The sequence below is a fragment of the Sarcophilus harrisii genome, chromosome 1 (genome assembly GCF_902635505.1).
Source record: "Sarcophilus harrisii chromosome 1, mSarHar1.11, whole genome shotgun sequence".
NCBI lineage: Eukaryota > Metazoa > Chordata > Mammalia > Dasyuromorphia > Dasyuridae > Sarcophilus > Sarcophilus harrisii.
The window spans coordinates 480,491,028-480,504,685 of NC_045426.1; the positions used below are offsets into that span (position 1 = coordinate 480,491,028).

At 33.8% G+C, this 13,658-nt stretch overlaps 1 protein-coding gene across 1 annotated transcript in view; it reads right to left on the bottom strand.

Annotated features, from left to right (window-relative positions):
• Positions 1 to 13,658, bottom strand: part of LOC100920356 (meprin A subunit beta-like) — a 34,522-nt gene that overhangs the window by 8,864 nt on the left and 12,000 nt on the right. Inside the window, exons 7-10 of the mRNA XM_031950123.1 lie at positions 12,784 to 12,962; positions 5,886 to 6,104; positions 4,565 to 4,717; positions 405 to 620 (exon numbers count right to left, since the gene is read on the bottom strand). Coding sequence (XP_031805983.1) covers positions 405 to 620; positions 4,565 to 4,717; positions 5,886 to 6,104; positions 12,784 to 12,962 — 767 coding nt within the window. The remainder of the gene's footprint in view (positions 1 to 404; positions 621 to 4,564; positions 4,718 to 5,885; positions 6,105 to 12,783; positions 12,963 to 13,658) is intronic.

The following is a 13,658-nucleotide window of genomic DNA, read 5'->3' on the forward strand; positions in this document are numbered from 1 at the left end:
TTAAAATGAAGGAGATAAGGAGTCTTTTAGCCTAGCCTTTTTCTAAATCATTAATTCTATCTGCAACATCCCCAAAAGCAATCATTCAGTATTTGCTTCAAGATCATCAGTGATAAGGCACTTATTCTTAGCACCCTCCCCCCAAGGCAGTTCAATCTATGTTTTTTCTTCCCTAATTATCAAAAAAACATTTTCTTGTGATCCTCATAAAACGAATCCTTCCTTGTTATTGCACTATGACCATATGTTATGGAGACCATCATACATTATATCCTCTAGGGAGGGAAAAGCATAATGTTGTAAAGGAAGAAATCCTCTGACATGTTAGGAATAAGGAAACAAAAACCTACAGAAGATCTTGAATCAAAGTCAAACTTAATTTCCCTAGAAATAAAATCTCATACCTTTTACTTCATCCACCAAAGTAAGAAACATGTTAGAATGGGCTGTAAAATATTCTCTGACATAGATCTTGAGCTTGTCATCTTTATTCCCACTGTTATAATAATAAAATTGTAAACACTGAAAGTTTCTCTTGGGATAAAATAATCGACTTTCCAGGATTGCCTTTCCCCCCTCTTTCACAGAGTTGCTGTTGAAATACATAAAGAAACAGGAACCTGGGAGAAAACAGAGAAAAGACTTGAGACTATTAGGCCCTGGCTACAAGTCTCCCTGGCCCCTTCTCTCTTAGAGAAGTTTCCTAAGTAAATGTACTTAATACTAATATATAAAGTCATCATAAACTCAGGATTTTTTTCATTTCCTACAACCTATAAGGTTAGGGCCTAGAAAATTAGTTAATTAATTTTATGCTAAATAAAATATTAGTTTAACTGGCTACAAATGTGTAACACACACACACACACATTTGCAATAGCAAAACACTCTGATTTTACATGGCTCCAGGTCTAGTCACATTGGTCAGAGGGGAAACTGAGAAATAGGAATATTCAAAGAATTAAACACTATTACATAATTTCAAATATAATTTCAAACTCTTCCAAGGAAACCAGACAGAATGATATAGATTCAAGGATGTGCTGATAAACATTTAACAACCAAATTTCAGGGTTTAAGGGGGACGAAGGAGGGTGAAATTTTTAAGTTTAATTCACATGATAATCTTCTCTATAATTTTTTTAAATCTAGAAATTCAACAACAACAACAAAATCAAGTCCTGATTTAGAATATGTGGTGATTTCTGAAGCATGAATGTTTACACTGAAAATTTTATTTCCGGTTGGAGATCTTTCAAAATCTGCACAGAATCACTCCTGTTCCTCTCACAATAGGAAAAGAGGTTCTCTGGGGCATATGCCCCCAAAAGCATATGTATCAGGAATAAGGGAAAGGAAGAAGGGACACCAAATGAGGATATCTTACTATACTAGTTAATAAGTAGTTTCCACAATTGCATATATGAGGGCTAATTCAAGCCAAGGATTTGAATAATCTCTCAGGAATGGAAATGTACCTCAATTCTAAGAATCACAGAAATAGTGAAAGTAAAGAAAATAAAGGTCTTTGATAGTCTGCCCTGATTGTCACTCTTGCTGAATTCTTGTGCCAGACTAGTCAATCATGATGATGAAAATAATAATAAAACATTTATATCATGCTTACTATGAGTTATGTACTGAGCTAAGAACTTGACAGTTCTTGTCTTGACTTGGTCTTCACAGCAATTCAGAGTAAGGATTTTTCATATCCTCATCTTCCAAATGAGGAAACTGAGTCAAACAGAATTAAGTAACTTGCTCAGTGCCACATAAATGGTACCTGAGGCCAAGACTCCAGATCAAGTGCTCTGTCTACATAGTAAATACGTAGGCAACTATGTATTTGAAGTAATAAGAAAAGAGGACCAAAAAACTTACACAGCTAGAAAATCACACCCACCTTCTAGTTCAGGCCCTTTATTTTACATATGATAAAAACAAGTCAGAGCAGTGTTAAGACAATGCCCAAAGACAGGTATAATTTGAATCTAGGTCCTCTAGCTTCAGGTAGGCTTCTTTTTATACCATGCTGCCTCCCTTGAGTTGCAACTTCAGATGCCAACAGAAAAATGTAACTGATAGAGGATGTGGGATCTTTATGAATTATTATTGCCACCAATCCCTATATTTTTGCATGCCTGCATTTTGGATTTCCTTCACAGGTTAATTGTACAATATTTCAGAGTCCAATTCTTTTTGTACAGCAAAATAACGGTTTGGTCATGTATACTTATTTTGTATTTAATTTATACTTTAATATATTTAACATGTATTGGTCATCCTGCCATCTAGGGGAAGGGGTGGGAGGGAAGGAGAGGAAAAATTGGAACAAAAGGTTTGGCAATTGTCAATGCTGTAAAATTACCCATGCATATAACTTGTAAATAAAAAGCTATTAAAAAAAAAAGAATTATTACTGCCAGGGAGTATGCCCAGGAAGCTGCTCAGTTTCCCTAGTGAACCATCTAGTCCAGAGGAGTCCAAAATGCATGAATCATTTCTTGTTTCTGAGTTTTAGTTTTCTCATTAACAAAATAAAATCAGATTTTTAAAACTGTAAAATCTGGGCTAGAAGTTGTCAAAGTTTATTTCTGCTCTAATATATTCAACACTATAATTCTACTATCTTCTGAATAAATTGTGGTTCAGAAAGTCATGGGGTGGTCAGAGTGAATTATTTGCTTCTTAATTAATACTGAGGAATTGCTTCATAAGTTTTTGCTCAGCACCAGTTATGTTCAACGTAAGTACTAAGATATAATGAAATATGATCCCTGCCTTTTAGGAGTTCACATTTTATGGAAAAAAATATAAATTTGTCGAAGGAAAAAACCTTTAACAAATTATCTCTGATTTCAAGTAATAACAATCTCAAAACACAAGGAAAAGAAAAAAATCCTAATTTCTGAGACTTGTTTCATTCTGCTGTTCTAATCTTTCATCTTCCTATCGTCCTAAACCCCTTATGCAAGAGCAATATGTCCTTTCATTTGTCATATTCTCTCCTAATTACCTTTAACCGCTGAGAAGGTTAAGATTGGGAGATCCCAAGTTCTTTGTCCTTGGACAGAGAATTTATACAGTACAGAAATTATACAGTATTACAATGATTTATTTATAAAGTACAATTATAAATTACTTTTTATAAAGTACTGATCACTTATAGCTTATGATAGAAAGAGCATTGTCTCAGCAACCAAAGGACATGTATTCAGATCCCCTGAGTACATCACCTGACCATTCAAATTAGTGCAACAACCCTAAGTTTTAAGTTATACATGTTTGTTAACCAACAACATAAATGTTAAGTGTGGCAATAGCAATGTGATGCTTTAAGACTTTAGTCCAAACCAGATTGCAAAGGAAAATGCGCAACAGTTAAAATAAATGAGAAGTCATCTATCAAAGGTTTTCCCTTTCTATGGTCACCTGAGAAGATCAGAATTTTCAAAGAAAAATACAACATAAAATTTAATCTCACTCACACACACAAACACACACACACAGAGCCACATCTTTTCCCTGGGAAATAACATGGTGATCATTTCTCCTCTTCTGACTCTAAAGGGTCCAATACCCTATGGAACCACAAAGAAAAACTTTCCTATCATTCATGCTTTTTCAGATAATTCTATCTTCAAATTGTGTCCATTGTTTAAAATTGTCCAACCTACATGGGTAGGCAGACAAGTAACTTTAAGTCCTGATTTGCCCTGAATATAAAGAGGGCTAGAGACTTTGGTCCTTCCCTTCCCTCACCTTTTCTCCTTCCCACTCTCTTCTCACAAGCAGAATTCCTGGGAAGTGGGAAGAATCCACAACTATCCATCCCTCTCACATTGAGAAAGAAAGAGGAAAAGAGAGAGAGAGAGAAAGAGAGAGAGAAAGAGGTGGGGAGGAGGGGGAGGGAGAGAGACATGCCACTGAGTCCAACCCTCTCATTATACAAATAAGAAAACAAATTCAAAGAGCTTAAGTGACTTATAGGTAGTAAAATCCCAGGCAGAATTCAAACTCAGAGCCCTACCATTCCAGAGTCTCTCTCTTTTCCACCTCATCACTGTCCATACCCAGTGAGATGCTGCAGTTGTACGAGGGTAAGAGAAAAGACCTTAATCATTTTAATTTGCTACAGCAAGTCAAATTCCCAAATAAGATTATTATAAAATTAAAACTAGATAATAAGACTAATAATACTGATAGATCTTAGAAATAAGACCTTATTCTGCATTTAAATAACATTTAGTCTCTGCCATTAGAGTATGAGCTTGGTGTAGGAAATACAACTTCCTACACTGGGAATCAAGGAGACCTGGGTCCCTGACAGGCCTCTGGCACTGGTTCCCTGTGGGATGCTGGGCTTGTCACTTAGACTCTATGAATGCCAGATTCTTCATCTGTAAACTGAGGACTTTGGAATGGATGGCCTCTGAGGTCTTAACAGCTCTGCATCCATAATCCTAGAGCATGACTAAACTGGTAAAGATAAGTGCTAAGAGGCTTGCTGAAGAAAGCAAGGAAAAGTATGTAAGAGTCAGCTGGTCCCACTTCTAATAGTTACCTTTGCACTTGCCCAAGTATGAGTGATCAGAGTCGGGCCCACCAGACACCTGTGAAACCCTCTGCCAGTCACCATTATCCTCTGAGCTTTGAATCATACCGCAGATATTTTCCAGTTCAAAATCACATGAGTCCATAAAGATTTTGGAAGAAGCTGAAAAAAGCAAAAATCATTAAATGTCTTTAGTTAAGAGATAAGCTATTTTAGTGTTTTTTTAATAATTAAGTTAAAGAAGGCAGTGAAGGGAAAGTGGAAACCAGCAAGTCATGGACAGTTCTGGGAGGGTTCTGGGAAGCTCTGATACCAGCCCATATAGACAACATAGAAAGGAACTCGGCATGTTGGCGTAGCAGCCAGAGTTGGAGATGTTATTAAGGGAAATGTTGAGTCAAGGTCTACTTCCTTCTATCTTCCTGAAATTATTTCTAACTCTCCTCCTTAGGAATTTGTACATTTCATTGTCCTCCATGTGGGAACCCAGTTTTCAAAATGCCAAATATAACTATTCCTAGGTCTGTATCAGTCCTTCAGAAACTTGTATGAAAAATAAATCCTGATGCCAAATTGACATTTCCATGGGGAAATGTAAGTCCATACCCCACAAAGGATCACATAAGTTTCCAATCAGGAAAACTCCATCTAGAAGAAAAATACCATCGAGACTTCATTGTAGCCACATAGTGACCTATAGGGAGTCAGTGCAGGATAGTTTGCAAATCAGGAATATGTATGATCAGATCCTGTTTCTATCACATAAAGTTTGTGTTAGTCAGTCAGTCAGTCAACTAGTATTGATTGCTATAAAGCACCTCCTACATATCAGGCATTGTGCTAAACACTGGGAACACACAAAAAGGAAAAAAATGATTATCCCTGATCCCAAGTGTAATGGGAGTTACTTGGGCAAAAACATTTAGCATCTCAATACCCCATGGCAGAGTTCTAAGACTATAAATTGTAGAGTGGGCATTAAGCTACATCATCAGGGACAATTTTCTTACTAGGAGAGCCAATTAAAGCTCATGCCAATAGTCATGGCCCAATAATAGCTCACACTTCTAAATCTGTAAGGAGACTGGTAAAAATATTTTCTCTGTTTGATAGCAGAGGAAACTGAGACAAGTGACTTGCACAACTGATAAAAGCCAGAGTCACAACTTGGTTCTTGGTTTTCTGATTTCAAACCCACTGCCTTAGGCTTCTTCCCTAAAACACCACGTTGCAATGATACAAATTTTCTAATTGCAAGAACCAACTAGACAAGCTTTTCCTCATAGTACAAGAGGAATAGCCAACGTTCCCTAGAGGCCAGTATATTTACAGCAATTGTAGCGCCGATTCAGTTTTTCAACATCATAATCACTGAAATCTATTCGTTGTCCAATCATATCCATGAAGTCAGGGTTTCTTGTTACAATTGTTGGCTCTGATCCTTTTTGGAAGGCATCTTGGGGATAATGCAGCAGAGATATATAGTCATAGGGAACATTCAGGTATTCCAATAGCTTATCACTAAAATATTTGAAATTTGACTCTGTGCCTAAAATAAAAATGAGAAAATAAAGTATATGAGAAAATATATAAAATAAAAAGTATGAACAATATTAAATTTTAAAAGTATAACGTTTATGAACCTTAGGTTATCTTATAGCAAATGCAAGAGAGTTGTGAATAATGGTTTCTTTCACGGTTCTCTTTTATATCCATGTCAGATTTTATAAGTGTGAGGGGCTCCCAGTAAAGAGACTCCTTCCACCAGTGTAGACCCACAATTTAGTTCTAACTTATGGTCTTAGAGAATTATTTTGGAACAGTAAGAGGCTCAATAACTAACTCTTGGGCATAAAGTATTATAGGTTAGAGGTAAGCAAAGAGGTACCAGTAAGAAATGGTAACAGAAGTCAAGCTTTTGGAACATAATGGTGAAAGGTGAGAAGGTAACTTTTGAAATAAAATATACTAGAAAATCCTGTTGGAAAAGTTAAGACCATTGACAGGTAAAAATAGTTGGATACAAAGAGGTGATGACAGGATCTGTAGGAGAGTGCAAGTCAGGAGAAATATGTCTTTCTGAAATATGATCTACAAAGATATATTTACTTCAGTACTGCAATATGGTTTCTTCATTTTAGCTTCTCCCTCTACCACCATAAATTACAAACCCAAACTGTCTGAGTAGATGATCTTCATAAGTGGCTATAGTTAGAAAACTCATTTCTGAGGGGGTAACTCTCTGGTGATACTTACTTCAGATACTGCACATCCTCATTGTCAAGACCCTACCCAAGAATTGTCTAGCTTGAGATGGAGCCAAGATAACAGGGGTAAGGGAGCATTTTAGCCAAACTCTCCCAACATTCTCTTCCAAACAATTGAAGCAGCATAAACATCAAAAGGGACATCATGGGGGGTCAGAAGGAGAAATCTGTGGAGTAGGAATTTGTTGGGAGCACAGTGTTGTAGCAACACCATCTGTTGAGCTTAGAAAAAGCAGCAGTGATGGCAAAAGCAAGTGCAATAATACCAGAAATTCCCACCCCTTGGAAACGATAAGGAGACTGAACATCTATTACAGAGAATCATTGGGGAAGCTGGAGATATGATATGGCAAAATTCACAAGGTTTACAGTTCCAAGAAATACAAGAATACCTGTGGTTGCTTAACTGTAGTACACTTGGGACAGGTGGGAGGAATGAAAGGGGGTGGGGAATAAAGTAAAAAGTGAACATCAGAGAACAAAAGAATAACCTACAAGGAAACAAAGATAAGATGGGAAATCATGAATATAATGTCCTCTATTATTATATATACTTTCTTGAAATCTAATTGTTTTGTAAGATATTTCAACTCCTCCCTGATGTTCTGCTGGGTACATGACAATGTTTTTCTCTCTTTTCTGAATTTCTTTTCTATTTTTTCTTTTTCTTATGTTGTATTGTCTTAAATAAATCTTTAAAAAGAAAATAATTTCTTAAAGAATAAAATTGAACAAATGGGGAAAGAGATCTTTTTTAAAAAAATAAACTTTACTGAAGAAAGTAATTCCTTAAAAATCAGAATTAGTCAAGTGGAAGCTAATGACTCCATGTGTCATCTAGAAACAATAAAGAAGAGTAAAAGAAATGAAAAAATAGAACATCAAAAAAAAATAACTGACCTGAAAAATAGATTGAGAAAAGATAATTTAAGAATAATTGGACTATCTCAAATTCATGATCAAAAAGAGAGACTAGTCATCATAGTTCAAAAAATTAAAGAGGAAAACCTCCCCCAAATCTAGAATTGTAGGAAAAAATAGAAATGAAAGGAAATGATTGATTAACTCCTGATAGAGATTTTAAAATTAAAACTCTCAGGAATATTGTAATTAAATTCCAGAACTCCCAAATCAAGGAGAATGCAACACAGAAGGGAAAAAACCTATTCAAATACCATAAAACCAGAACCAGGATCACAAAGTATTTAAGACCTACCACAATAAAGGAGTGGAAGTTTTCAAATAAGACTATTGAGAGGCAAAGGAGCTGGAGTTACAATTAAGAATAATTTCCCTAAAAGGAGGTTAAAAAAATAATTGATATTCTAATGCACTATTGATGGAATTGTGAATTGAATTAACCAGTCTCATGAAAAATGTGGAACTATACCCAAAGAGCTATATAATTATGCATTCCCTTTAACACAGAAATACTACTACAAGGTCTGTGTCCCAAAGAGATCAAAGAAGAAGGGAAAGTACCTATATGTACAAAAATATTTATAGCAACTTTTTTGTGATGGTAAAGAAATGTAATTTGAGAGGATGCTGATTACTTGGAGAATGGCTAAACAAATTGTAGTTTATAATTGTGATGGAATATTATTGTCCTCTAAGAAATGATAAACAAGATGCTTTCTGAAAAACCTGTGGAGACATAAACTGATACCAAGTAAAGTGAGCAGAACCAGAACATTGTACACAATAACAGTAATATTGTACAATAATAAATGTGAAAGACAGCTATTTTCAGCTATGCAATAAGCCAAGATAATTTCAAAGGACTTAAGATAGAAAATGGTATTAAAGTCCCAAGAAAGAACTGGTAAAATCTAAATGAAGATGAAAGTATACTGTTTTTTAGCTTTATTTTTTAAGACTTTTTGGTTTGTTTTCTTTTGTAACATGGCTAATATATAAAAGAGTTTTGCATGACATCATATGGATAATTGATATGAAATTGCTTGCCTTCTCTAGGGGAGAGAGAAAAAAATTAGAACTCAGAACTTAAAAAAAAGAATGTTAATTTTTACATGTAATTGGGAAATAATGAATTAATTTTTTTTTAGAAAAATAGAATAACCTAACCAGTCAAACTAAGTCTAATACTCTAGAAGGGAAAAATGTATATTTAATGAAATAGAGAACTTCTAGGCATTCCTGATGAAAAGACCTGACTAGAAACTGAAAACACACACAAAGTTACGATAAAGTTATAAATCTATTATACTTCCACTGAGGTAAAAAAGCAGGAAGTCAAAACGTGATTTGGGGGTGGGGGAAACAAAAATAGATATAATTAAGAAAATTACATTTTGCTTACAGATATTATTGATAATTAAGTACTAAATAAATAACTAATGGCATAACATCCAAATTCTTAAAGGAAAATTTAATGAGTTACAGAAGAAATTATAAAACTATACTAGTGGAAAACTAACTTTTCCCTTTCAGAACTAGAAAAATCTAAAATAAATAAGGAAAAAGTTAAGTAGATAAATAGATTTTAGAGAAGATAAATATCATAGAACTCTGAAGAATGTTGAGTGGGAATAAAATAGGGTATCTGTTTTTCTCAGTTTCACAAAATTTGTGAATTTTGTATTAAAGTATAAAAAAATTTCACAAATGCAGAAATACTAAATGCATTTTTTCCAGATCATAGTGTAGTGTAAAAAAAAAAAAACATTTAATAAAGGACTTTGGAAGCAAAGATTAGAATATAAATTTTTTAAGGGTAGAGACATTTTAATGTAATAAAGATAGACCTAGAAAATTATTAACTGCTCGTGAGTAGACTAAGATAATATAATAAAAATGACAATTCTATGTAAATAATTTACTTATTCAAAGCCATATCATCCAAATACCAAATAATTATTTTATATATCTAGAAAAAATAATAACAAAATTAATCTAGAAGACAAAAGGTCAAGGATATAAAGAAAATTAATGAAAAATGTGAAGGAAGGTAGCCTAGTATCAGATTTCTAATTATGTGGAAAAGCAGTAATCATTAATCCTGGCTAAGAAATAGAGTATTGATCAGTGGAATACATTAGGTACACAATATACTGAAGTAAATGACCATATTTATTCAATATTTTATTTTTAAAAATCCAAGTTTTGGAATCAGAAATTCATTATTTGGGGGGAAATGCTATGAAAATGGGAAAGCAATCTAGCAAAAACTAGGCATTACCAAAATCTTACTCTATATATCCAAATAAGTTAAAATTTTGCATGATTTAGACATAAAGAGTGATATAATAGGCAAATTATAAAAGAATTAAGAAAATTATCCACCAGATCTATGAATAATAGAAATAAGGAAAGACTTGATGACCAAAAAAAGAGATAGATAGGATTATGGAAGATGAAATGGATAATTTTAATTGTATTAAGTTAACAAATATTAGTTCAAATAAGAATGATGCCGTCAAAATTAGAAGGAAAACAGGAAACTTTAAAAAATGAATTTACAGTAAGTTTCTCAGATAAAGGTTTTATATTTCAAATATATAGAAAACTGGGATCAATTTTACTTAAAAAAATAAGAGCCAGTTGATAAATGATCAAAGGATAAAAACAGACCTTTTTCAATTAAAAAATCAAAGCTATCAATAATCATGTGAAAAAAAAACACTCTCAATCACTGATAACTAGAGAAATACAAATAAAGAAACTGAATGTATCACTTAACACCTATGCGATTGACTAACATGAGAGAGGAGAATGTGAAAGAGAGCTGTACTACTACATTGTTGGTAGAATTGTAAACTGATACCACCATTCTGGAAAACTATTTAGAATTATGCCCAAAAAGCTATAACAGTATGTATATCCTTTGACCCAGCAATAGCACCACTGTGAATGTATTCCAAAGAAATCAAGAGAAAGAAAAATATCCTTTATATTCAAATATATTTATAGTAGTTCTTTTTGTGGTGACAAAGAGTTGAAAATTGATGGAATGCCCATCAATTGGAAAATGACTGAACAATTTATGAATATAGTGGAATATAGGCAGCCCTCAAGAACTCAGAGTGATTACTACATCACAAAGAAGCATTGAAATAAGACTTTAGTAGCATACAAATACATTTAAAATTATCCATATCTGGAGATGAATCATATTATTCAACAGTTCTAAAAAGTGTTTTGTCAATCTCAAGTTATAATATAATGTGAGATTTTTTTAAATTAATTTTTGACTCAGCTTTTAAGTCTTTATATGACGACATCATAGTATTTAGAACTCCTGTTAACAGCCACATCACAGAGGATGTATGAGAAAGATTCCACTAAAATAAAGCAAACCTAAGGCACCAACCTCCACCTTAATGTCTGCCCTCACTGAGCAGATTATTTACAATCTTTGTCCTTGCTCTCTGTCTCTCCTTGAAACAGTTGCCAGGCAAACTGGGTAATAAAGATAAGAACATTGCCACATAGTGTATACTCATTACATTATTGACATAATTAATATTTATACCTATATATATTTATACCTGCATATATACATATATGTATAATATATAAATGTATGACATGTGTGTTATGTAACCAATTATATTGTATAATTACATCATATATAATAATTATATTCCAAATATGTTACACTAAACATTATATTAAAATACTATCTCTATATGGAAGGTAATACAGTATGGGGGGAAGTGACATAATTAGTTTTTAATCTGGCTTGTCATTGACTACTTGGATATGTAACATTAAAGGAATCCATTAAAAACTTTGATATTGCGTTTCCTCCTCTCTCTATACAGCTGATTTCCTTCTGAACTTTCACTTTTTCAATGACTTTCAGTTTTTCCCAGTGGAATTTTACTTCCTAGCTACTTAAAAATACATCTATATTACTTCCTATATTGATCCTATCATCCTCATTAACTCCTACATCTCTCCTTTTGATGTTAAATTTTTCTAAGTTCTGTCTCTACTTCCTTTCTTCTCACTTTCTTTTCTCAATTCTCAATTCAAATACAGTCTAGCATTTGACTTCATAATTCAATTAAAATTGCTCCCTCCAAAGTTAATTGCCAAATTAATCTTAATTGCCAAATCTAATAACTTTTTTCTCAACTCTCATGCTTCTTGACTTCTTCAAAGACTTTGATACTGTTGAGCATACTCTCCTTTTTGCTCTCTTTTCTGAGATTTCATGGCTCTGCTCTCTCAGTTCTCTTCCTGACTGACTGACAGCTCCTTCTTAGTCTCCTTTGCTGGACTAACATGAAAATAATGATCACTGATAAGAAATGTCTCCCAGAGGCCTTAATTGGCCCTCTCTTTTCTTCCTCAGTATTATCTTGTTTGGTGATCTCATCAGCTCACATGGTTCAGTAATCATCTCAAAATAAATGATTCCCATATCTATTTATTCAACTTCCTATTACCTCAGGATCAGATTATGAAATTGCGTTTGGCTTTTAAAGTTCTTGATTAGCTGTTCTCTCCCTACCTTTAAGAATCTTCTTATTTTTTATTCTCCTCCAAATCCTTGATGATCCAGTGCCCATGATCTTCTTTTTAACATAATGTGCCATCTTCTAATCCATTTTTCACTGCCTATCTTTCATTCCTGGAATGCTCACCCTCCTTATCTCAGCCCCTTGGCTTCCATGACTGCCTTCAAGACTCAGCTGAAGTCTGACCTTCTATAATTGGCCTTTCCTTCTCTCTAATGCCTTCTTTCTAAAGGTAGTTTCCATTTACATTGCATATATCTTATATGTAAATAGTTGTTTGCATGTTGTCTATATCATTAAAATGTAAACTCTGAATGAACAGGTGTCATATTTTTTTTTATTTTCTCTGTTTTGCTAGTGTTTGGTACAAAATAAATGCTTAATAAAACTTGTTTACCCACTAATGATTGAAAGGAGATATCCTCTTCTAAATTCTCTTTTACAAAATGGAAAACAAGCAATGAAATCATACCTGGCAAAATGTTGTCCTCTCTTATTGTAACATAGTCATTTCGATCTGAACGGGACTGCTCATGCACAAATCCCAGGGTGTGGAAGAGCTCATGTTGAACTAAACCTATCTTGTCACATAAGTATCCAATGGAAATCTCTTGTCTGCCAAAATGTGCATTTCCTGCTGTAGAAAAGCACCTAAAAAACAAAGCACAAAGTGGTAAGATGATTGGCATTGTCGCCCAGGTTCTTTCCCAAGATCTCTAAGCTTCTTCAATTATTACTTTAAATTGCTCCCCATCCCAATCTATGCCAGACGGAAAAGGTAATCAATAACAGAACTTATAGATTCCAGTTTCACCTCCACTCTCTGCTTCTACTTATACAGTACTGAAGAAACTGACAATGAAGTAGTAAAGGAAGGTAGGAAGAAAAAGAGAAACTGAAGCAATGAATAGCCTCAATGATCCATGAACAATTATTAACAGCTGAATAATTGAAAACTGAAGAAGAAAGAGGAGGAAATTCAATTAATAAAAAAGACATTCTGAATGGAATTGCTCATGCCAGAATATCAGAGCATGAAATTCATATTCAACTGTTGCTATTTTATCATAGTTGGCTTCTGTGGATAATGTCTATTTGTAAGGCACAAATGTCTATTGAAAGCACAAAGTAATACCAGGACTGACACTGTGTATTGTATTGACTGATATTAAATTTAAAGGCTACAAGCACTTCTAGAGATGAATTTTATAGACATGGTTATTTAGCATGATTAACCAATAACAAATAGGAGTTCAAAGATTCATTAGCAGTATGATCAGTGAAGGGTCAGAGAGGACTACAACTAGTATGGCTTTGTGGATGAAAGGAGAAAGAGCAGAGACCTCC